The following is a 22,828-nucleotide window of genomic DNA, read 5'->3' on the forward strand; positions in this document are numbered from 1 at the left end:
TATTATACATGGAAATGGTATTTTTTTAACCACAAATAAGTCACAGAGCTTAAAAGTATAAAAACAGTGAACTGCATAGACTTCCTTTCAAAGTGAATCACATTAATATGAGGCAATCTAATTGAATGTCACGTTTGCTGCTAGTCTTGCACGTTGTATTTAGGAGTACCATTGATTGCTTATAGGTCCATGAAACCCAGCGGAGGGGACTTTTGATTTCTAGTGTTACTATAATGTGTTGCACGGCGTATGCAACTTCTCATATTAGACTGGCAAGAAACATAAAGGACAACAGTAAGGAAAATAGGACTTGATCCACTCATAATCATTGCATCTTGCAAACAATATTCTTGCACCTAATTGCAGAAGTCTCTTCAATCGAGCAAATCATGACACACCAGTTTTACAGCAATAGGATCATATATTACATTATAATATGAAACACTTTTATCTATGAAATCCTGATAATAAACAGGTTCAACACCAACAGACTTATTTGGCTCATTTACTACCACCATCTCCAAAGAGGTAACCAAGGGAAGATCCCCCACCAGGAGCAGCATGTACCTTTGTTGAAGGTCGGTCCTGCATTACGAAAAAAACATCACTAAGTTGTGCAACCAAATAAGTAAATATGCGAATACACAATCAACTCAAACACATCAAATTTAAGATAAGCAAGAGCGATTTTAAGAGTATAACACATTTTGTGCGTTATCAAGACATTTTTCTTTTTCTTTTCTTATTGGATAAGTTATCTTTATTGAGTACATTTTCTATTAGTTATCTTCAAATAGGCGGGTAATGCATGTTTGTTTAATGATACAGTACATTTTTGTCCCATACTTAACTATCTCAAGTCCACATGCTACCTTGCAATTGATTTTCTGGAAGAATGGATCTTGTTGCACACCATCCACTCACTAATAACTCAATCCATTCTATCTAAATAAAACAATGAGTTCTTCCTTTAAGAAACCAAAGAGACAGACTAATGAACATACTAAATTATAGATACAATAAATGCATTGTCCACCAGACATGGATATAATATAAATGATACTGAAAGCATGAGATGAAGAGCATACCGTGATAAAATTGCCATTGTTCTGGCCATCAGCTCGGAAATAATTATTTGCTTGGCTCCCTTGAATGCTTGCTGGAATCTGCTTAGCATTATCCACAGGAGGCGAAGCAGACTTCTTGGGAACAATAGGTTCTGAAGGTATAGGTACTGGTGCCTCACTCTGAGGAAGTGGAATTGAGGGTTTTGGAGGCGGAGCCTCACCACTCCCAAACAAATAACCCAAAGAACTTTGTCCCCCTCCGATGCTCACTCCACGACCCATTTTCCTCTAACAATAAATCTACAAACTTTCTTCCCTATATTAACAGATCCAAAAATCAATATTAACATATCTAACAAAAATTAAATTAAATTAACTCAAACATTGTAACGCAGATCTAATCAAAGGAAATGCTAAAAACAAAGATCCAATGTTTGTGTACCTTGATTCGTGTTGGATCTAAAATGAGAGAAGAAAAGGGAATCCCTCTGGAAAAAAACTGAGAAAGAAATAGTGACCAGGTATAATTCCCCCCTGGAGAATTAGGATCCTGGTTAGGAAACAACGAAAAAAGAAAATGCACAAATGAATAAAAGGAAAATAGGGGGGGGGGGGGGGGAACACTGTCCCGTAGAGGATCTGCAACCCAATGGTAATTTACAGTTCGATGGTTTTGAAAAAATATTGTTAATAACTTTAGGTAGATAGAGAAAAGATATCGTAATAGCTAAACGTGCCAAATCACTAAGAAACACAAAAGCAATTATTCGAAAAATGTGATGCAGTTTTACCTTGGGTGGCCTCCTATGCGTGTACAACATTATCTTGTAGGAAAGGATAAAAATGTTCTCATCGTAATCCTGGGAGTGCATTTCACCCTCTCTCTTACCCGCCGTTGTCATTTAATATCCAAGTTCATTGAAGTAAGGTTTCTCATTTAGCACCAAAGCTTGGATAGATAGCAGAACTTGTAACATAGTGCATGTCCCTAGAATCCAGTGCTCTTACTTCTTTCCTTGCCATGTGTTCAGAAGGCTAAGGCTGACCTTTCCGCAATCATATAAGTTTGGGTTTAATCGAAGGCAACCTGAATAGTAGAATACTTGCTGGAAGCACATATTGCTTGATTTATCAGTCTCGTGCCTATCACTAATATTATAATTAATACAACAAAATGAAAAAGCATACCGGTGGTAGATCACATGAAACACAATAGCTATAGTTGAACCCACTAAAGTAACAAACAAAGTAACAAATTTAAACATGTTGTCCACATTCAACACTCTCAAGTCACAATTAATTTCAATTTAATAAAATTAACATAACATGTTCTAGTAAGCATAATAAATTTCCAAAGCCTTCAAAATTCAAGCAAAAAGAATAATACACAATCAACTCGTGGGAAAGAAAAGAGAAATTAAAAATGGAAACAACCGGCAATGATTCAATCCACCCCAGTACCCACTCAAATTCCTTGCTAATTCACAAATATATGATGCAAGTGAGTAACATTTCTGATGGAAGAATGTAAATAGATAATCTATAGATGATTTCAAAATAGGATAAGAGTTTGGGATTCAGTACCTTATTTAAAAATGTCTTATTCAAGGGGTTAGTTTCTCCCAATCAGGGAAGAATAATAACTGCATCAACAATCCTTATTAAGTCAGAAGAATCAAGGATTTCTTTAGAACAATCAAACAGAATTTTAGAGGTATAAAGAGGAGAAGATATAAAGAGGAGCTATAAAAAATTGATCTTATTGAGTCGTTGCTTACCAGCAGGAACTTTATGTATTGAGACTGAAAGGCCAAAGAGAAAACAGGATCATCAATTTGCTTGAGAAGGGTCTTTAACCAAGAGAGGGAGGGGTCTTAATGGCGTATAAAGAGAGTTTAATTAGCGGGGGAGACCGTTCCTTTTCCTCAAGTGTTTTCATTCGTTCGTTCGTTTTTTTTTTTTTTTTTTTTTTTTTTTTTTTTTAAAATTTCTTGTGAAATTTTGGGGCTCAAATGTTCAAAGAAATGACTGAATAAAGCATATTTAACGCACGTATTAGTAAACCGTTTATAGCGTGGAAATTAAATACGAATTAGGCCAACTAAATTTTGTGGGTCAATAGGGATTTAGAGAGAATTTAAATGCACTGGAAGTCTGGAAGTCTATTGCCGTTGGAGATAACATTTTATTTCTTGAAGTAAGCCTTTCAAATGTCGTTAACGCCTTTTAGCTGGCACATTCATTTATGAAGCGTAATAATTCATTTACAAAATATTTAACTTATTAAAGAACATGTTAAATATCATTGAGAATTAGGTTTCAAAACAATCTAAGCCATACACGTGTCTTTTATCCAACTCAGATCCCCATGCGATCCTGACCACTCTTTATCTACCCATTTTGTTTTATATATATATATATATATAACGAGTTGAATTTTTGTAGAGATGTTCTTTATGGTTAGTAGATCATATGTACAAAAGATTAAGTTTTAAATCATTTTGTAGGTGAAGTTGTAGTTGTTTTACCTTAAATAAGGACCAAATCTAAAACAACTACAACTTCACCTACAAAATGATTTAAAACTTAATCTTTTGTACATATGATCTACTAACCATAAAGAACATCTCTACAAAAATTCAACTCGTTATATATATATATATATATATATATATATATATATATAGCCCGGCTCCTAAAACAACCACAATTTCACCTACAAAATGATTTAAAATGGAGCCGGGCTATATAGTCCCACTCCCAAACGGATGTACGTATATGGACTTAATTTTAAAAAAAGAATATCAGGTGAGAAAGGAAAAAAAAATCCCCATCGCACTACAACTTAAAACCCCATAAATGAAAAGAGAAAAAAAATGAAATAAGGAAATAGCCCACTTAATATTCTCTCTCCTTCGTGACTCTCTCTCCCACTCTCTCTCTTCCGTTATTTTTTCTTCCACACTATTTTCTCTCTCGTCTCTCTCTCTCTTTAGTTTAAAAAACAAATGAACAATTTGAGACTAGTCGTTGATTTGTTTTATAGTCCTGTTACTCCTGATGGATTCTTTCTCACCAGTTCCAGCAAAGATTCAAGTCCAATGCTGAGGAATGGAGAGAAGGGAGATTGGATTAGACTTGCTGTTTCGATACTAATGTTTTACGTGCTGCTTCTGGATCAGCTGATTTTACTGCAAAAATATGGGATGCATTGACTGGTGATGAGTTGCATTCATTTGAGCACAATGTCTATTCCTCTTCTAACCAAATCAGGCATATCATAATTGAGTGTTTAGCCTATGAGTAGTTTGAGATTGGAATTAAATGTCCATTTTTTGTTATTATGTTTCTTTAGGCTCTCAAGCTCTGGTGGAATAATGTTCAATTTATGCAACATCCTAGGTATTTCTGTCTTAAATATAGAGAGGAGGCTAGATTGCGTAATAGGATACTACAATGTTGTCAGACAACTGAAAAGAATGAGAACAGTCATCTTAAGGTTGACAGGAGCCATTCAAATGGGTTGGCAGATGGAGATATGGTTGGTCGTTGGTGTGTGTGGAGAGATGCTCAATGGCCATGGAATTGAGTACTCTGACTATTAGGATTCCAAGTCCACTAGTGTTATTGAGAGCTTGGCCATAAAGAATGCGAAAGAGCACTAAAATCTTAGTAGCTTGACAAATGCCATGCACCAATTTTGGGTTGCTTATCCAAAAACAACAGGTGACGCCATGGAGTTTTCCATAAACTTGTGCAGGTTCATAGTTTTCTATATTGTTTTTGTATGTAAGTTTGTTCATTGATATCTTATTGCCAAACAATTGAGTTGTTCTTATATATTATTTTCCATTGATTATGCTTCATTCGCTTGAATATATTGATCTTTATGACTGTAACAATGGGAGTTATTTGTTATTTTTCTATCTGTCCTTTTTTTAGGACTTCTCTCTAGAGATTTCATTCTAGACCACCTACGCAAATCACATTCATTTATTGGCCGAATAATACATAATAACTGAACGCAACTACCTAGCAAGATATTATCAAAAAAACAAAACAAAACAACCTAGCAAGACCAATATTTATTCTTCTTCTTGTCAGTTATGGTGTTGGCGAGATTAGTATAGTACCTAGCACTATTCCAGTTCCTCATTCTTATATTGTTCCTCTCTTTCCACGCGCTAGGGCTCTTGTGAGTTGTGACTTGGTAGATCATCTCACACCTGCTCCATCTTCTTGTAGAGACTGGTCCATTTACAAGGCTTCAAGTCTTAAAGAGTTGAGGGCATAAAGGGACTCCCCAACCTTTTACTAATCTGTATCAGCTGTGCAAATACGTATCAGCTGAATCAAGCATGTCATAATTGAGCACAATGTTAATGCATTCAATGTCTATTCCTCTTCCAACCAAATCTGTAACGAGCATTCGTTTATGACCCTCCTTGAAACCCTTGTAACAAGTCAACATTTCTTCCTTAACATGGTTATTCCAGCTTGCGATGTCCAAGCAACAAGCACAATAAAAAAGAAACAAAATACTTAAAAGAAGATCCATGCACTCTTCAAAATACACCCCTCCCAGTATCTTTTAACATGTAAACTTCAAAACTCATCCACTGAGTATTCACCCAAAGAATCATCATCTGTTGCATCCTCCTCTATTGCATAATCGTTGTATAAGGAAGATTGTTCATTGGTAGTCAATTAACACTATAATAAGTATGTGGTTGCTTTACAAAACAATAGCAACAACAACCATCTAATAATGCAAATTTCATTTCTTACTGATTTATGAGCTCTGGACAATTCCTTGCATCTTCGTCGCATAAGGAAGACTGTGCACTGCAAGTTAATTACCACTATAATTATAAGTATTTGCTTGCTTTACTAAAAAAAACAAATAAATAATGCGAGTTTCTTACCGATTTATGAACTCTGGACAATTTCTTTTATCATGAGTCACTCCAACCTGGTTACAACCATTGCATCGTCTAGCTTTATTTTGTTTCCCCTTCCTGAGTGCTTTCTCTTTTCCCCTCTCAAGCCTTTTTCCGCACCCTTTTGCCCTCGCTTGACTTGGTTCACAGTAATTATTTTTTCAGGTACTCCTAAACATGTACCATAACCAAAATTTGGACTACCTTTATCCAGCGGTGCTGTTGCACTTGCACCACAACAAACCAAGCTGTTAATATTTTTAAGTGCACTACTTAAATACTTTAGTTTCTTCCTTACTTCTAAGGGCTTTATCAACTACAAGTGTAGATATGTCAATTAATTCACTCCGCTTCATAAGATACGATTTATCGTCTGTTATCTCAGTTCCACCATCATCAATGACTATCCCTGTCTTTGCTGTTTTACACTAACGCGTTAAAATGTAATGGTTCGGCAACTTATCAAAATCATGTATCCTGTTCAAATATGACAAAATGTGCCTGCAAGGGATCCCTGAGCTCTCAAATTTTTAGCAAGTACATGAAGCAAAATCCAAATCTTTTTTATACATAATTTCCCACACCCTAGACTTTTCTGCCATTTTTCTTTGAACTTTATAAACTCGACAACTTTCATTCTCACTAAGAAGCTCAAATCTATAACTCAAACTCTGCCACAACTCGTCTTGAAATTTAAAAAACATCTTATGTGTATAAACTTCAACCATGTGTACCAAAAAATTGTGGAGCATTTTCATTTTTGGTTTTTCAACCATATCTTTATTATCCGCCATTAGCTCTTCGTGGCGTCCCCTACCAAACTAAATCATAAAATCTACCAATGAATTTTCTTTTGAAACATACCTTTTGAAGAAAGAATGGGCACTTTCTACTCGTTGGCTACTGGACATGCCAGCATAAATAATATGATTCACATATGCAGGCACCCATTTGGATCGGATATCATACATTGAAAGTAGCCACTTATTTTCATGTAAGCCTTCCTCTTAACCAGATCCGTCCACTTCAAATCAAGCACTTCCTTCGTCTCGGATCCCCATATGCAGTTTGAGAACTCCCCATAGTACTCACTGTATTTAGCTGTATCTAATTTCTCTGAAAACTTCATTAGTATGTGCCAACTACAATACCGTGATAGAATATACAAAGGCTTTCGATAATAATGAAGTTTCAAAGCATTCAGATATTTAAACAAAATGCATGTATAGTCTATATATACTCTCCACAAGATTCAAATATCACAATATCGACAATTTTTACAAAATGGTTCAAACTAATGCAAAATACAAAATGCATGCATAGTTCTTCGTCTTGAACTAAAGCTTTTGCAAGTGTTTACGCCCTCCTTATTGCTAGCCATCTTTGTGAAAAATTTGTAAGTCCATTGTCAATGGCCAAAACCATATAGCACACCATATATGTTCATTTAAAATTTATAAAATTGATTGCTTTATAGGCTAAAACCACCATATAATTCCAATCAAGAAACAAAATCGATTAATATGTACAATTGCTTAAGTTGATATAAAATACTCAGGCACCCTCTTGTTCCTTGGTGAAAGAAAATATGAGAAACATACACAGCGGTGTCACCAAATAAGATGCAAGCCTAAGTGACTCTTCGAACTCTTTTGAAATTGCTCCAATCCTTGACCAATCCCCACTATATCTGAAGAAAGGTCTCCAAAACTTCCAATCAAGATCAGTGTTTGAACTTTAAAGGGCAATTTAAATGACTTCTAACTAAAGATCAATGTAGAAATGTCAAAGCATTATACATCCCCAAATCAAACATTGTGCCCAAGCAGTACTGAAGTAGAAATAAGGAGAATATAGAAATCAAAACAAACTTAAATAACGAAGTGCAAGGACTAGGAAGTTTACATCATCAAATTGTTTTATTTCATTGATGCACGAATATAAAAAGTTACCGCAGAAAGCTTATTTCAATAACTCTGCATGGTATATAGATTGTTGGAATCAATTTGTTATAAAGCAAAATTCATTTATTGGTCTGATCAGTAGCATAGTTCTTGGAATTTATTAGAACTGTAATAGCTAGGCTGGCCTAGCCATCCCGCTTTCCAATGTCTTGATGCAAGAATCTGCCTTCAGATTTCAGGGGTGCATTTTGTATCTTAGTAATTAGTTTCCACCAGGCAAAAAAGAAAAAAAAAAAAAAAAAGAGAAAGGTTTTCTACAATGATATTGTAGGCCAAATAAACCCAGATTAGTCACACACTTGTTTCTGGTATATGTTGTCATCACTATCTATTGCTTCACCTATTTGCACTAATGATCAATTGAGATTAAATCCTATAACAATTGGAGATTTTGAAAATTTGCATTAATGGTAGTACAATTAATCCTATAAAATTTGCATTAATGGTAGTACAATTATGAAATTCTGAAAATCAAAACCCTATAACATGAATCCAATGACTTCACATCATTCAAAATACTAATTTAAACTTGCTAACAACATAACTTTATAATACCTGTGATAAGTAGTTTGAAGCGTCTGAGAAATTGCTTTTGTCATTGCTGGATCCTGATCTGTTATAATCATCTTCGGGGCCTCACCGGGCATAACTTCTAAAAATTTGTTGAATAATCAAACAAAAGATTCTGTAGTCTCATCACAGAGAAAAGAGCAAGCAAAAAGAACGGTCTGACCGTGATTATTAACCCCGAATAATGGTGCAAGTATCAACCCATACCGATTGGTATTGTACGTAGTATCAAAGATGACAACATCACCATAAAACTGGTATGCTCGTCTAGAAGTCACATCTGCCCAAAAACAATGAGTAATTCTCTGTTCATCATCTGCCTCAATTTTATAAGTGAAAGAAGGATTCTTTTCATGCTCCAATTTCATATACTCATGAAACATATCTCCATCATGGCCCTTCTTCTTTTTGTGCCTATCCCTTTTCTTATTGTTTAAATCTTTTTGTGTGAAACCGATATGTTCTATCCCTCCAGATTGCACTCCAAGAAGGCTAAATTGTTGATGTTGTGGTATATATACCATGTCAAATTGTTGTGTTAAGCACTTTTGGGCATCAGAAACACCACAATGAGATCTTAGAAATTGTACTCTACTAGGGGTTGACAACGAGTGAGTATGCCCCTCAAAGAATACACTAATTGCAAATAGACCGGAATTTAACTTCACCACTACAATTCTTGCTTTACAGTCTTCTTTTATAATGCCCCGACACATTTTTGCCGCAATGTCTGCTATCACTGTACTTTTTCCTTCTTTAAAACAGACGTACTCCTTCCTTACGATTTCATCATTCGTTTTTCTCTGAGACCAACTTCGAATACTAAACCCAGCTACTTTTGCATATGCATTGTAAAAATTCTTAAAAGCATCAAGTGATTCAAACTCTTGACCCTTTTTAGGCTTGAGATCATGTAGGACTTCAGGACAGTAAATCTCAACACATTCCGCAGGCGCACTAATAGTCTCTATATCAAAATCTTCATTCTCCATTTCAATATCGTCTGACAAAATCCTACCAACATCAACATCAACATCAGAAGCTTACAAACAATTAAAGCACAAAATAGAACTACACATAGTCCGTTTTTACGTGAAATTTATATGGCGGAATATGATATGATCATCATCTATTCAAATTATTGAATATGATATGACCGTGATATTAGTTTTGTTAAATCAGTTGTATGTCACGGTGTTCACGGGTCAAAAGAAAATTAACGGTTAATGATTATGTTATTTGAACTTGGCACAATGTAGCGCCAAATATTACATGTAAAGAGAACACAAAAGAAAATAACTAGAAAGTTTATAGATACTTACAATTGAAATAAGTCCTTAAAACTAATTTAGTTAAGGCTGTAAAGCGGTAGTAACACGCCAAGTTCTTCGGCAACTCGGCAAGTAACAGTCAAGTTTTTTTTTTTTTTTTTTTTTTTTGAAGTGTAAATTTTATTAATAATGATAACGAGTTTTACAAATAATTAGGACAAACGTGCAACAAGTTGCACCGCAAGTCCTTTTTGAATGGCAAATCCTATCCTCCTAAAAACAAACTCGTTAGAACCAACTGTCATTACGTTGCAGTCCATAACTTTCTGCAATCTCTTAAGGAGCTCAACAGACTGTTGTGCCAAGAAACCAAAAGTGTCAAAACTGAAAGGAATGAAACAATGCTGGTTAGCTCTACAAGCCTCCTCGTGTTTCTCAATTTTTCTCGCCACGCTTCTATTAGTCGCTTCTCCCACCTCAAAGACTCCATTCCCAAGCCCTACCAATGGAGAGGCTCCAGTTACATCAACACACGCATACCTCCCCTCAGACCAACTGTAAATAAATACATCCACAGGCTGAAGTGTCGATCTCCCCTCATTCAAATCAGTGAGAAAATTCACAGGAGCCTCCTTCTTCACTTGTACCCCAGCCCTCCAAAATGCATCACATAAAATATCTCTGACATGATCATGTTGGTATTTGAAACCTGGGAAATATCTACAATGTGATGCATGATCCCCAAAAGCATCTAGTCGACTATTTTTGCAAACAAGGCATAGACCACCATCAGAGTACAAAGGAATCATGAGACGGTACCGGAGAATAGAACGATACTCTACCGGCGACATACGATGTCCAAGTCCTTCTATCGGAATAGCAAGTAGGAAATCCTTTGCATGTTCTGACTGCAAGCATCCAATGACTGCTTTCTGACGAGCAGATAACATAAACTCCCTCTCAAGACCAGCAACAATCTTACCATAGAATGCTTTCGCCAAAACTTTTTGTGGTTTTGAGGGGACGGTAGCATTCACAGCCATAGAACTGAGGTCAAAATCGGGTAAACAGAGACCCAATGCACTGCTAGCAACATCAAGAATCTCATCCAAAGGTACTAGGCCACAACTCCTAAGAATGTGGTTCTGAAGCTCAGAAGTCTGACAGTGGGAGGCCACAAAAGCAAAAGTAGAGACATCAGTGGCATAATAAACACCTAACCCACCAAGACGTAATGGGAGTGTCGATAAACGCCACTGCAAATCACTAAAGTCAGGACCATCAGAAACCACAATACCCTGGAGAACACTGTGGAGATGCCGATCAAAAGTCTTAGCTGCCTCTCTAAACAAGGATGGTGGACAAGTACGAATCGTAAAGACCAACTTAGAGAGCCCTGCACAAGCACATAAGAGCGTTAACTCACACTGTGGATCATCCAATGTAGCTAAATGGTCCATCAAAGTCATAACCTTTTCAACACACTTGCGAGCAAGGCCCATGACAAAAAATGAATCAGTGCTGACCGCACCTCCAAGCAACCTGACCCCTTGCTGAGGATGTGACAAAGCTGAAGGAAAAAGACCGGGAGTGGAGCGACGTGGATCCAGTGATGGCCAAAATATCTCAGTTTTAGCCACATTAAGAACCAGCCCGTAAGAAGGTCGTTCTTCTTGAATCATACCCAAAACTTTTGCCACCTGTTCTGTATCTCCGATCAGAGTCATATCATCTAGGTACCAAGCCTGTAGCAATAACTGACAACTGGACTAGATCTGTAGAATCAGGGGATGCAACACCAGTGCAAAGAGAAGGGGACCCAAGGGGTCGCCTTGCTGTACCCCAGTAGCAGACCATATGTAGCCATCACCCAAATATAACCTCGCAGGTTGACAATACAAGTACTCGACCCAAGGGGCAATAGTTGGGCAATGGATACGAACCTCTCTCAACATGGTAGTTCAATCAACCATGTTAAAAGCATTCGGAAAATCTACAAGCAGCATCGAAAGAGAGGTACTGTCCCTATTAGCATACACTATACGATTGACATCATGTAGAATCGCTTCTGCTCCACCAGAAACACCAACCCCATACTGAAAATCTTGTAAGTACCCTACCACATCCTTGGAAACTCCTTTCATTGCAATCTTGGAGACCAAATGGTGCCAAACCATACCCACAACTATAGGACGAATACTATTATCCGGCTTAAGAAGTAGAGTAAGCGGAGCACTTGCTATGAATTCCGCTAATGACTGTGGACATCGTCCTTGTAACCAAAGATTCACCACAGGGGTCAATACATCAAGCAAATCAGATGATATAGCTACTACAACACCACTCATGGCATCCAACAAGTGCTGAGCTCGGAGAACATCATGACCACAAGAAGTACCTTTCGGAAACGACTTAATGCATGACAATAGAGTGTCTCGCTCTACCAATAAAGGGGGATCAGCAAAAGGAACAGTTGGTCTCACAGGTGGTTGTCGCATTGGGTGTTTCTCCTCTAATGCTTGAATAGTCTCTGCCGAGTTAGAGGCAACCCCTGATGATGACAACACTTTTACCGCTGCAGTAAAATGTCCATCAGCAACTTTCTGTAAGCATCGATGCACAATCTTAGTGGAAACATATCTCTGGGGTGGCTGGATTGAAGGAGGCTCTACTACAGACTCTAAGAGGTGAAACAATCCACCAGGCTCATTCCATATCAACAAAGCATGGAGAATCTGTTTCTGCTGAAGGTTTTTCCTATTACCAGACCGACATTCCTGACGATTATGTGGCTGAAAAACCTGTAGAGTGCAGCACGAAAGAAGGAGAAGACGAACCCATGGCATGACTTAACTAGAATCAGCCGTAATATCCTAGAGAGCAGACTTCAATGCACCAGAAAAGGCCAAACGACAAGCACGTGGTATACTATTCACAGTGCGAAAGGGTATACAGAATGCACTATCAAATAATGTCTCATCAAGAGAGGGAACAACACCCAGAGGCCTCAAGATAACACTAGCGTCTCCTTGTGATGAGAGTGCAGGTTGCATAGTCATAGGGATGGGCGGTGGTTCTGGTATACCGACAATAAGACATCCCAACTCCCCATTATCAGTCATTTCTGGTGGTTTTGTGATGCCTCCTAAATGACGACATGGTATGGTTAAGGCATGCATGCTGAGACAGTGGCCACATATCCATTTGTTCACCGTTTTCAAAAAGTTAAGAAGGGATAAATATAAACTTATGTCCTCCTTAATTTTATCCCACAGTCTATTTGTATCTCCCTGGGCACTCAAGTGTTGCTTCTTAATGTGAGTCTCAATATACGAAACTGCAAAATCGCCATCACCACCACCACCACTGGCCCCATCTTTGCACTTGTCAAACTCACGAAAGGGGCAATACACATGCTTTTTCTGAGAGAGCATGATGATGACACCCTATGTTCTAATAAACCCAAAAACAGACGAAACCACAACTAACCCACAACAAACAGGAGCACTGCCATAAAACGAACCCAAATAACAAACCTAGCATCGAAGCAAACCTAACTCTATCAAAACCAACAAACAACAAACCTAGCCTCAAAGCAAACCCAACTCCATCAAAACCAACAAACAACCATACCTAGCTAATCAATTAACCAAACAAAGGCTACAAAAACAGCAAGGAAATAAAAACAAACCATCCTGACTTTTTTTTTGGCTAATATATAGAGGGGGAAGGGATTGGGCAGTGGTTGGTGGCCTGGGCTTGGGGAATGGTCTATTTGATATTGGAGGTTGTAGTGGAATAACCCAGATGGTGAGGATGGGTGAAAATGGTGGAAGTAGCAGTTGCAGAGCTGATTGGTGAAACACGAGTGAGGGTGAAGATGGTAGTAGTGGCAGTGAAGATTAGTGAAGGGCGAGTGAGGATTGATAGAGATGCTACTGGCGGTAAGGATTGATGGAGATGGTGCGTGGGGAATGGTGTGTGGCAGTAGCAGTTAGGATTGGTGGAGATAGTGTTATTGGTGGTGAGAATTGGTGAAGATGGTGGAGGCGGTGGTAGTGGTAAGCACGTAGGTGTTGGTCATGGGTGGGGATTGTGTTTGAAGATGGTGGTGACTCCAGGTGGTGGGCGGTGGTGGTGCAGCGCGAGTGGTGCTGCAAAGTCAGATCTGGTTATGGGTTTTCCAATTCGATGCAAGTGGCGCAGGTGCAAGGGAGAAGAAGTGTTGGGTTTTTAGGGGGTGTGATGGTGGAGGCGGTGGTTGGTGGAGTAGCACAAGCGGTGCTGCAAGGTCGGGAAGAAAGATGGAGGTGGTTAGTAGAGCAACATAAGTTTTTTTTTTTTTTTTTTTTTTTTTTTTTTTTTTAAGGCTGTGAAGAAAATAAATAAATAAAATGGACGTGAGAGAACCAGGAGAGGACGTGAGGGAAAAGAGAGAATATTGGAGGGAGAGAAAAGAGTGGGAAAGAGAGTCACGTAGGAGTTGAGGAAATATAAGATATATTATTATCTTTTTAGTTATTTCCTTTTTTTTTTTTTTTATTTTTGGGGTTTTAAGTTGTAGTGCTGTGGGGTTTTTTCTTTCTTTCTCACGTGATATCCTTTAGTTTTTTGCCAAGTCCGTATACGTACATCTGTTTGGGAGCGGGACTGTATATATATATATATCATACCAAATCTAAAACAACCTACAACCTCATTTACAAAATGAATTAAAACCTGATTTTTTGTGGATATGATCTATTAACCATAAAGATCATCTATACAAAAATTCAACTCGTTTGACAATTTTTAACATTGGGCGAAGATGATTGCAAAAACTCGACATTTCTGGACCATTATATATTTTTTCAAAAGTTGACAATAATTTTTATCTAGGTTAGAGGATATCAAATGAACTCAATTTTTGTATTATATATATATAATGGGGAGGGATCAATATACCATGGTTTTCATACCATGGTTTATACCATGGTCCACAACTTCACCCACAAGACGAACTATAACCTAATTTTTTGTGGATATGTCCAAAAAACCATGAAGATCATCTCCACAAAATTTCAGCTCATTTAATAATGTTTAACAATGTCAAAAGATGATTGCAAAATTGAAAAATTTGGGCCGTTAAAAAAAATTTAAAGTTGTAAACAATTTTTAAATAGGTTAGAGATTTCCAAATGAGTCGAATTTTTGTGGAAAATCTATCCATAGTTAGAAGATCATATCCACAAAATATTAGCTTTTAACTCATCTTGTAAAGGGGAGTGGTATAAACCATGGTATAAAAAACCATAGTTAACAGATCCCTCCCCTATATATATATATATATATATATATATATATATATATATATATATATATATATATAATTGTACCAAATCTAAAACAACCTACAACCTCACTTACAAAATGAATTAAAACCTGATTTTTTGTGGATATGATCTATTAACCATAAAGATTATCTTTACAAAAATTCAACTCGTTTGACAATTTTTAACATTGGGCGAAGATGATTGCAAAAACTCGACATTTCTGGACCATTATATATTTTTTCAAAAGTGGACAACAATTTTTACCTAGGTTAGAGGATATCAAATGAACTCAAATTTTTGTAGAGATGATCTTTATAATTAGTAGATCATATCCACAAAAAATCAAGTTTTAATTCATTTTGTAGGTGAAATTGTGGGTTGTTTTAGATTTGGTACTTAGTTTGGTACTTATTTTAAAGTCCTTTTAGGAGTCGGGCATATATATAATAACGGGAGGGATAGAGTCACTCCTGTTATAGCCACTCCATCAACTTACAAATTGAATTAAGACTTGAATTTTTTGTGGATATGATGTTCTTACAATAGATAGCATGCCTACAAAATTTCATCATACTTGGATATGTCTAACCTTGCGAAAACTAGTGTTCAATTTTGAACATTTATTTAATGGTCTAGAATTTTCTGATTTTATAATAATATTTGATTAGGTTAAACATATTTGAATGAGCCAAAATTTTGTCAACATGTTATTCATGGTGGGGAGATCATATCTACAAAATATCAACATTTAATTCAATTGGTAGGATGAGATATGACTTTGTATGTTTTGGGAGTGGCTATAATGGGAGTGGCTCTATCCCTCCCCTAAAGATTATTGCAAAAACTAGACATTTTTTGATCGTTAGATATTTTTTCAAAAGTGGACAACAATTTTTATCTAAGTTAGATAATATCAAACGAGTTGAATTTTTGTAGAGATGTTCTTTATGGTTAGTAAATTATACACAAAAGATTAAGTTTTAAATCATTTTGTAAATAAAGTTGTGGTTGTTTTAGATTTGGTCCTTATTTAAAGTCCTTTTAGGAGCCGGGCCATATATATATAGCTAGAATTGATTAAACTCAAATTTTATTTTATTTTCCTTTTACAAATGGAGCAATCAAGGAAGTTGTATGTCACTAGATCTCCAGATAATAAATCCTTCAAATTTGATCATGCATGGTTTATTTTGAAAGACTACGAAAAATGGGCTCATTATTTAGTTCCCACTACACCTAGTTTCTCACAAACTAATTTTCACAACAGGTCTCCAGCTCCATTAAACGTACAAGATGGCATTAGGGGACACCTGATTCTGAAATACAAGGACCCGGATCATCGAAAAGGCCGAATTGTGGAAGAGACAAATCAAAACAAAAGAAAATAGTTGAAAGTCAAAACAAATCTTCTCTCAAAGAATTGACGCGACAATCTCAATATGCGATGGAGGCCATTGAGGCAGCGACTGACTGTGGGAAAAAATTCTATGAAAGTGAAACGCCTAATCCTTCAAGGGTTAAACTTGCAGAGAAAAAAGGAATTGCACGAGACATTGCTATGGGAAAAGGAGATCATGAGCACAAATACCTCGACTATGACACCTCAAGGAAAAGAATGGTACAAAAACATAAAGAAACAAATCTTGAAACATCAAGCTCTTCACAATGCACAAACTGCTTCAAGAAATTTGCACTTTGAAGAGTACGACCAAAAAATTAAAGCGATTGATTAATTTTATTAAGTATTTTAAATGTTTCGTACATATTTGATGTATTTTTAATATATTTCCTTTTAACTTGTTTTTTTTTCAACAAATAAGCTAGGGTTAGACAAACCCTCACCTATATTAAAATCAAGAAATTCCTACATAGACAAGTCCACATGCATCTTCTTTTACATAGGCTTATACATTTTAATATATTTCCTTTTAACTTGTTGCGTGCATTATACTTTAATTTTTCCCTCTTTCTTTTTATGTGTATGTATAAGTTGTTTTCTTATTTTCAATAAACGTTTTATTTCAATAATTAAGTTGTTGTAAAATGGAATGAATTTAATCTTAAAATAGAAATTAAGACAAATAAACCTTAAAATAAAATTAATCGAAATACAACTAAAATAGAACCATGTACAAAATATAAAAGAGTAGGATAGAAAAGTAATTGTACAAACTAATATCTTCAAAATAACTTAAAATAAATTTGGTAAGGACACATTCTTCTAGCTCTACTGTGTGGTAGGTGGAAATGTTGAATCAAAATTCTAACCGCCACACAGTGAGGTGTGTAGCTTAGATTTCTTTTAGCCACCACTCTAACTGTATGCAAACCATACACTATTTCGTTAAAACTGGTGGTATAGATAGTTAAACTTATACCAATAGCATTGGCGGGTTAGCGTTTTGACGCACGGATCACAATTTCCATGATATTTAGTGTTCTGCCTTACTACTAAAAAAATCTTATCTAAAAAAGCACTAACGTCAAAATCCATTTTGTTTCCTGCCAATTCTAATAAGAAAAAAAGAAGGCATTCAATTCAATTGACTAAAGGGTACCCTTGACTCAAAATCAATTATATCTTTAGACAATTTTTTTGCGCTAACCGGGGTGTCCGGGCAGCTTAGGCGCACCTCGAATTAGGTAGTCGGGGCCTTGGTTGGAAATTCGACCGGGTACTGCCTCGCCAGTGGCATTAAGGGGAATCAAACTAGTAACCAATGGGGAGCAAACCCAAGGCCAGACCAGTTGTGCTACCCCTTCCAATTAGATCTTTGGACAAATACATTCATTCAATTCACCAAACTAGTCTTCTTTTAATTACGAACTTTCGGGTATTAAATTTAAACTAAACTTTCGGGTATTAAATTTAAACTTTCGGCTACTAAACGTGACAAACCCATACTGGTTTTTGAGATTTTAATGTTAGATTTACTTTGGGTATTGAATATACACGGTTAATTTCTGCAAATGGAACGAGATTGTAGCAATTGAAGATTTTACCAGACTTAAATCCAACGTAGAAGAGAAAGAGTGAACTGTAGAAGGACTAGAAGAGAAAGGCAAGAGTTGGGAGCAGAAACGTAGAAGAGAGAAAAATCGAAAGGACTGCTATTTTTTCCCTTACCAATAGCACACCGGTCATTAAGTCTTTTTGTTCGTCCACTAGCGAGGTTTCACCATGCGAGCATTCCTCTTAAATTAAAACATACATACATATATTTTTTCCAAGGCAATGTGACTGTTCAAATGTCAAAGAAAATACTCGCAGTCAATGATCACTCGATCAGTAAGGAAAACACATATATGAATTATGAAAACAAGAAACAACAAAAAACAACTGCAACAGAACAAAAGGAAAATAAATACAGATACGGATTATGCAGAGTTGGACTAGGTCATGGGCGAGCCGGCACATCTCAAATTGACGCAGTTTCTATTTCCACATAAATGACGTTTCTGAACAGTGAGACATTTGCTATATATACAAATGTTTGGTTATAAACAAACCATTTCAACAACTCTTCTTCTTGCATGTCTTGAAACTTCAAATCAATAATGTTACCTTACACAACCATACAAGAGGCAGAGCTGCTCTTTCAAAGAGAATTAACCAACTTAGAGAAATTATGGTTCTTTTACTCTGCAAGGAAGTCCAATTATTTTCTCTATGCACACAATGTTGTGTTCCTAATCGTGTTTTACACTTTAATCCCGTTGCCGTTAGCGTTGTTCGAGCTCACCAGGTCGAAAAACAAGTACAAAATTCAACCAAAAGTGGAGATCACTTATAACGAAATGCTCAGATGTTATAAGGAAACTATTCGTGTGTTTGTTCTTGCAGTTGGTCCTCTTTCTCTTGTCTCCTACCCTGTTATTAAGGTCAGTTGAAAAATTATAATTATGTTCATGTATGACCATTGTATACACGAGAAATGAGAAAATCTTATGTTATAAGATGTCAATGCAATATTTCCCCTGCTACAAATTTTATGATGGTTAGAAGCATGACAAGCTAGAATGTTAGATACAAGCGTTATAATGCATAGGCTTAGAGAAGATGTGAAGTACCTTTTCTGGTATTCAAATTTCAAAGCCATGTGCCCATGTATGATATTAGATCATAAGCTGCGCCACACATTAGCAATTGGTTACCATAGGAGTTGTTCTTTTTAAACACCGCAAAAATACACGAAAACACAGTGGTATCAGTGTATCACTATAATACATTCTTATTAAATTTTAACAAAGGTTTTTTGGTATAGATTAAAGTTTACTGGTTAATTAATTCTTTTATTGTGATGGTTTATGTAGTTGGTAGGAATTCGGACAGATTTGTCATTACCATCAGTGTGGGAATTGGTTTTGCAATTGTTGGTGTATTTTTTGGTAGAGGATTATGTGAATTACTGGATCCATCGTTTCATGCATTGTAAATGGGGATACGAGAATATCCATTGGGTGCACCATGAATTTACAGCTCCAGTTGGTTTTGCAGCACCATATGCCCATTGGGCTGAGGTTTTAATTTTGGGTTTTCCTTCTTTTCTTGGGCCTGCAATGGTTCCTTGCCACATGACTACATTTTGGTTGTGGATGATCCTTCGGCAGGTTGAAGCAATCGAGACACATAGCGGGTATGCATACATTGATACATACCGCTAAGCATCTAGAATGAATGTCACTTAATTGCATGAACTAAGAAGCTAGTGTTCAATGTGATGCAGATATGAATTTCCTTGGAGACTCACGAAGTATATCCCATTTTATGGAGGTCCAGAGTATCATGATTACCATCATTATATTGGAAGACATAGCCAGAGCAATTTTGCTTCGGTCTTCACTTACTGTGACTACATCTATGGAACTAACAAGGTTTTAAATAGTTATAACTTCTTGTTAACCAAAAGATTTCAAAACTTTTAGGCGAAACTGATTTTATGTTATTCTGAATTACAGGGATATTCGTATCAGAAGCACCATCTACACAAGGTAAATAAACGAATCAGTTTTTACTTCTACTGACATTGTCCCTAATAACGAGAATTACACAACTTTCTAGTGTAATATTCTTTTGTACGTAAGAACCAAGGTTGTATCTTGTATGCATACTCTAATTCTTGTTCTAATTATTCTCTTACACTCTTTTGGATTAGTTACGGGAGAAATGGAGAAAAGAAGACGATCAAGGTGGAGAAGAACCGAGGAAGTCAGCCTAACATTACAAATCTAACTAGCGCATCTTGGAACACGCATGCAAAATTAATGTTACTTGTTACAAATGGACATATTTATGTTCCTAAAAATGTAACAATTCCTGTAAGGAGAGAATGAGTTCATTTGATGTCAAAATCTATATTAATTTCACACAAATTACCAATATCTCAATTAGTAGAGTACACCATAATTAACATGGACATTTAAATTAGACTAGCCTTTTTTTTACCACTAAATATCCTTAATAAAATATTCAAACAAATTATTCAAGACCTTTAAGAAGGACTATTTCGTCATTTTAAAATTGACTACCATTTATACCCTTAATATTACATAGTTCCTTAAGGACGTATGTGTAAATTCAAGTTGGAAATCAACTACACGCTACTATTCAATTGTTCGCGACTTAGCCTTCATATTAATTGCCAAATTATTACCATTTATGCCAAAATTAAATGCAGGAAACCAGCCGTCTCTCTCTTATTCTTATGCGCCCATTTCTCTCTCCCAAATCTCCCCTAATTCCCAATTTCCACCAATTTCAACAACAAAACTCTTCATTCTCCATCTCCCCCTTTGTTTTTCCTTCTTTTTCCTTCTTCAAACCTGGCCTATTCAAAGCAGGTATGAATCTTTTGCTTTTTTCTTTTGTTTTTTTCAATAAATAGGAACAAAGGTTTTGAACTTGCTTCGTTGTCATTGTGGTGTGGTATCTCTCATTGTCTCTAATCATTTTTCAGGTGTTAACAATGAGCAAATTAAAGAGCATTGACATCAGAAGCTGCAGGTATCAAACAAACCTCTGCTCACTTGCATAGAGTTGGTTGGTAAAGTCAAATTCCATATTCAACAGTGTCATCCCTTCAATATTTGGTATGGGTGATGATTTAATTAAAGAATCTAATTAGTGTGCATCTTCAGTGGTAGTGGGTTTACGATAAAACAACAACGTACTACAAATTTGCAACTACAATTGAAGCTTGGGTTTAATTTTTCTTTGTTACAACTGTGTTTGAATCTATTTGAATCCATTTCAGGGAAAGACATAGGAATAAGACTAAAATCCCCCTGATTTGCACTTGAAAAGGTTAGTGTCTTCTTCATTATTTGAAAAATCCCTCACTACCCATTTGTTTGTGTCGCACACTTATTGATTTTTGTTTATTGGTTTTGCCTGCACTCATGAGCACAATCTAATGTTTGTTAAGGTGTTGCATGGGTGATGCGTAGAGTTGTGGTGACAAATGGTTACAAAATTATCAAACTTCCAACAGTTTTTTATTGTGAAGTGTTAATAAATTGACACATCTTTTAAGTCTGTGATTGTAATTTAGCTGTAATTAGTCTTAATTTATGCCGCTAGATTGTATATTGGTATGATGAAAATAATAATTGGTTTCATCACACCCATTTATTTACTTAATTTCTAGGACTCCCAGGTGAGGTTTGTGATGCTATTGCTTTTCAGTTGTATCAAAGCATGTTTGATTCAAAGTCCCGAATCGTTTATAGTATAGATCTCCAGAGAGGTTACCTCTGAAGTTTGAATTCACAAGTAGTTATACACTGGATTCCCGCCTTCTAGCTTATCAACTGAGCGAGGAAGGTCCTAGATTGCACATCCCACTTGGTCCCGAAAAAAGAAATGCATGTTAGCCTATGAGGGTGAAATCACAAGCATAATTGCATGTGCTTTTAGTTTGGTTGCATGAGAAAGATACTTCAACTAAAGATTTACTTGAGAAGGATGCAAGGAAAGAGAAAAGAAACTTCAAAAGAGGAATGGAGAATGTATCTTCTCTAGATTGTGATATTGGCATCATCATATTGGTCGTCAAATGGTTCTTTGGATTCGGAAGGAATTAATTCAGAGAAAGTGTTTCATCCAAAGAGTTTTACACATCCTTTTCCAGTGTTGTACATCTGAAAGATCCTCATCCGGAGATTCACCTAGGCAGAAAGGAAAATATTCAGTAATGTGCTTGTATAAGAAGCAGTTCCATGATCTTCGAAGACGTTGTTGTCCATGTGAACTCGATTATATATCTTCTCTAAGTCGTTGCAAGAACTTGGATGCTAAAGGTGGGAAGAGTGGATCTCTCTTTGTGAAGACACTGGATGACATATTTGTCATAAAGCAAATTCAGAAGAAAGAATATGATTCGTTTGTGAAGTTTGCCCACGAGTACTTCAAGTATACTGATCAGTCCCTCAACTCAGGAAGCCAGACGTGCCTTGCAAAAATGGAGAAATGGAGAAAAGAAGACGATCAAGGTGGAGAAGAACCGAGGAAGTCAGCCTAACATTACAAATCTAACTAGCGCATCTTGGAACACGCATGCAAAATTAATGTTACTTGTTACAAATGGACATATTTATGTTCCTAAAAATGTAACAATTCCTGTAAGGAGAGAATGAGTTCATTTGATGTCAAAATCTATATTAATTTCACACAAATTACCAATATATTGTATAATGCAAGTGGAG

At 36.2% G+C, this 22,828-nt stretch overlaps 3 protein-coding genes across 6 annotated transcripts; 1 reads left to right on the forward strand and 2 right to left on the reverse strand.

Annotated features, from left to right (window-relative positions):
* Positions 1-290: 290 nt before the first annotated feature.
* Positions 291-1,379, reverse strand: LOC147494738 (protein SPIRAL1-like 1). Its single transcript, XM_086566260.1, has 2 exons — positions 1,089-1,379; positions 291-585 (listed from the first exon to the last, which is right to left on the reverse strand). The coding sequence occupies exons 1-2, from the start codon at positions 1,347-1,349 to the stop codon at positions 502-504; spliced, it is 345 nt and encodes a 114-aa protein (XP_086422386.1). The 5' UTR covers positions 1,350-1,379; the 3' UTR covers positions 291-501.
* Positions 1,380-8,642: 7,263 nt separating this feature from the next.
* Positions 8,643-9,533, reverse strand: LOC147494739 (protein FAR1-RELATED SEQUENCE 5-like). The gene has a single exon (XM_086568231.1). The coding sequence runs from the start codon at positions 9,531-9,533 to the stop codon at positions 8,643-8,645; it is 891 nt and encodes a 296-aa protein (XP_086424357.1).
* Positions 9,534-18,635: 9,102 nt separating this feature from the next.
* LOC147494740 (methylsterol monooxygenase 1-2-like) lies at positions 18,636-22,807 on the forward strand. 4 transcript variants are annotated; one of them, XR_015200180.1, is made up of 7 exons: positions 18,636-19,006; positions 19,439-19,761; positions 19,852-19,999; positions 20,084-20,116; positions 20,281-20,965; positions 21,082-21,214; positions 21,379-22,807. XR_015200180.1 is itself a non-coding variant. In XM_086569236.1 (5 exons), the coding sequence occupies exons 1-5, from the start codon at positions 18,683-18,685 to the stop codon at positions 20,341-20,343; spliced, it is 891 nt and encodes a 296-aa protein (XP_086425362.1). In that variant the 5' UTR covers positions 18,636-18,682; the 3' UTR covers positions 20,344-22,807. The 4 variants fall into 4 exon arrangements, 1 of the variants encoding a protein (XP_086425362.1); XR_015200181.1 differs by having other exon boundaries at positions 21,082-21,128; XR_015200179.1 differs by having other exon boundaries at positions 21,082-22,807.
* Positions 22,808-22,828: the final 21 nt, after the last annotated feature.

Source organism: Coptis chinensis, chromosome 6, assembly GCF_015680905.1.
Source record: "Coptis chinensis isolate HL-2020 chromosome 6, ASM1568090v1, whole genome shotgun sequence".
Lineage (NCBI taxonomy): Eukaryota > Viridiplantae > Streptophyta > Magnoliopsida > Ranunculales > Ranunculaceae > Coptis > Coptis chinensis.

Bases quoted from the DNA above. Each gene is read 5' to 3' on its own strand.
- LOC147494738 (XM_086566260.1), bottom strand. From the start codon at position 1,349: ATGGGTCGTGGAGTGAGCATCGGAGGGGGACAAAGTTCTTTGGGTTAT. The intron at 586-1,088 runs GTATGCTCTTCA...TTCGTAATGCAG, and splicing joins ACAATGGCAATTTTATCACG to GACCGACCTTCAACAAAGGT.
- LOC147494739 (XM_086568231.1), bottom strand. From the start codon at position 9,533: ATGGAGAATGAAGATTTTGATATAGAGACTATTAGTGCGCCTGCGGAA.
- LOC147494740 (XM_086569236.1), top strand. From the start codon at position 18,683: ATGTTACCTTACACAACCATACAAGAGGCAGAGCTGCTCTTTCAAAGA. The intron at 19,007-19,438 runs GTCAGTTGAAAA...TGGTTTATGTAG, and splicing joins TCTCCTACCCTGTTATTAAG to TTGGTAGGAATTCGGACAGA. The intron at 19,762-19,851 runs GTATGCATACAT...AATGTGATGCAG, and splicing joins GCAATCGAGACACATAGCGG to ATATGAATTTCCTTGGAGAC.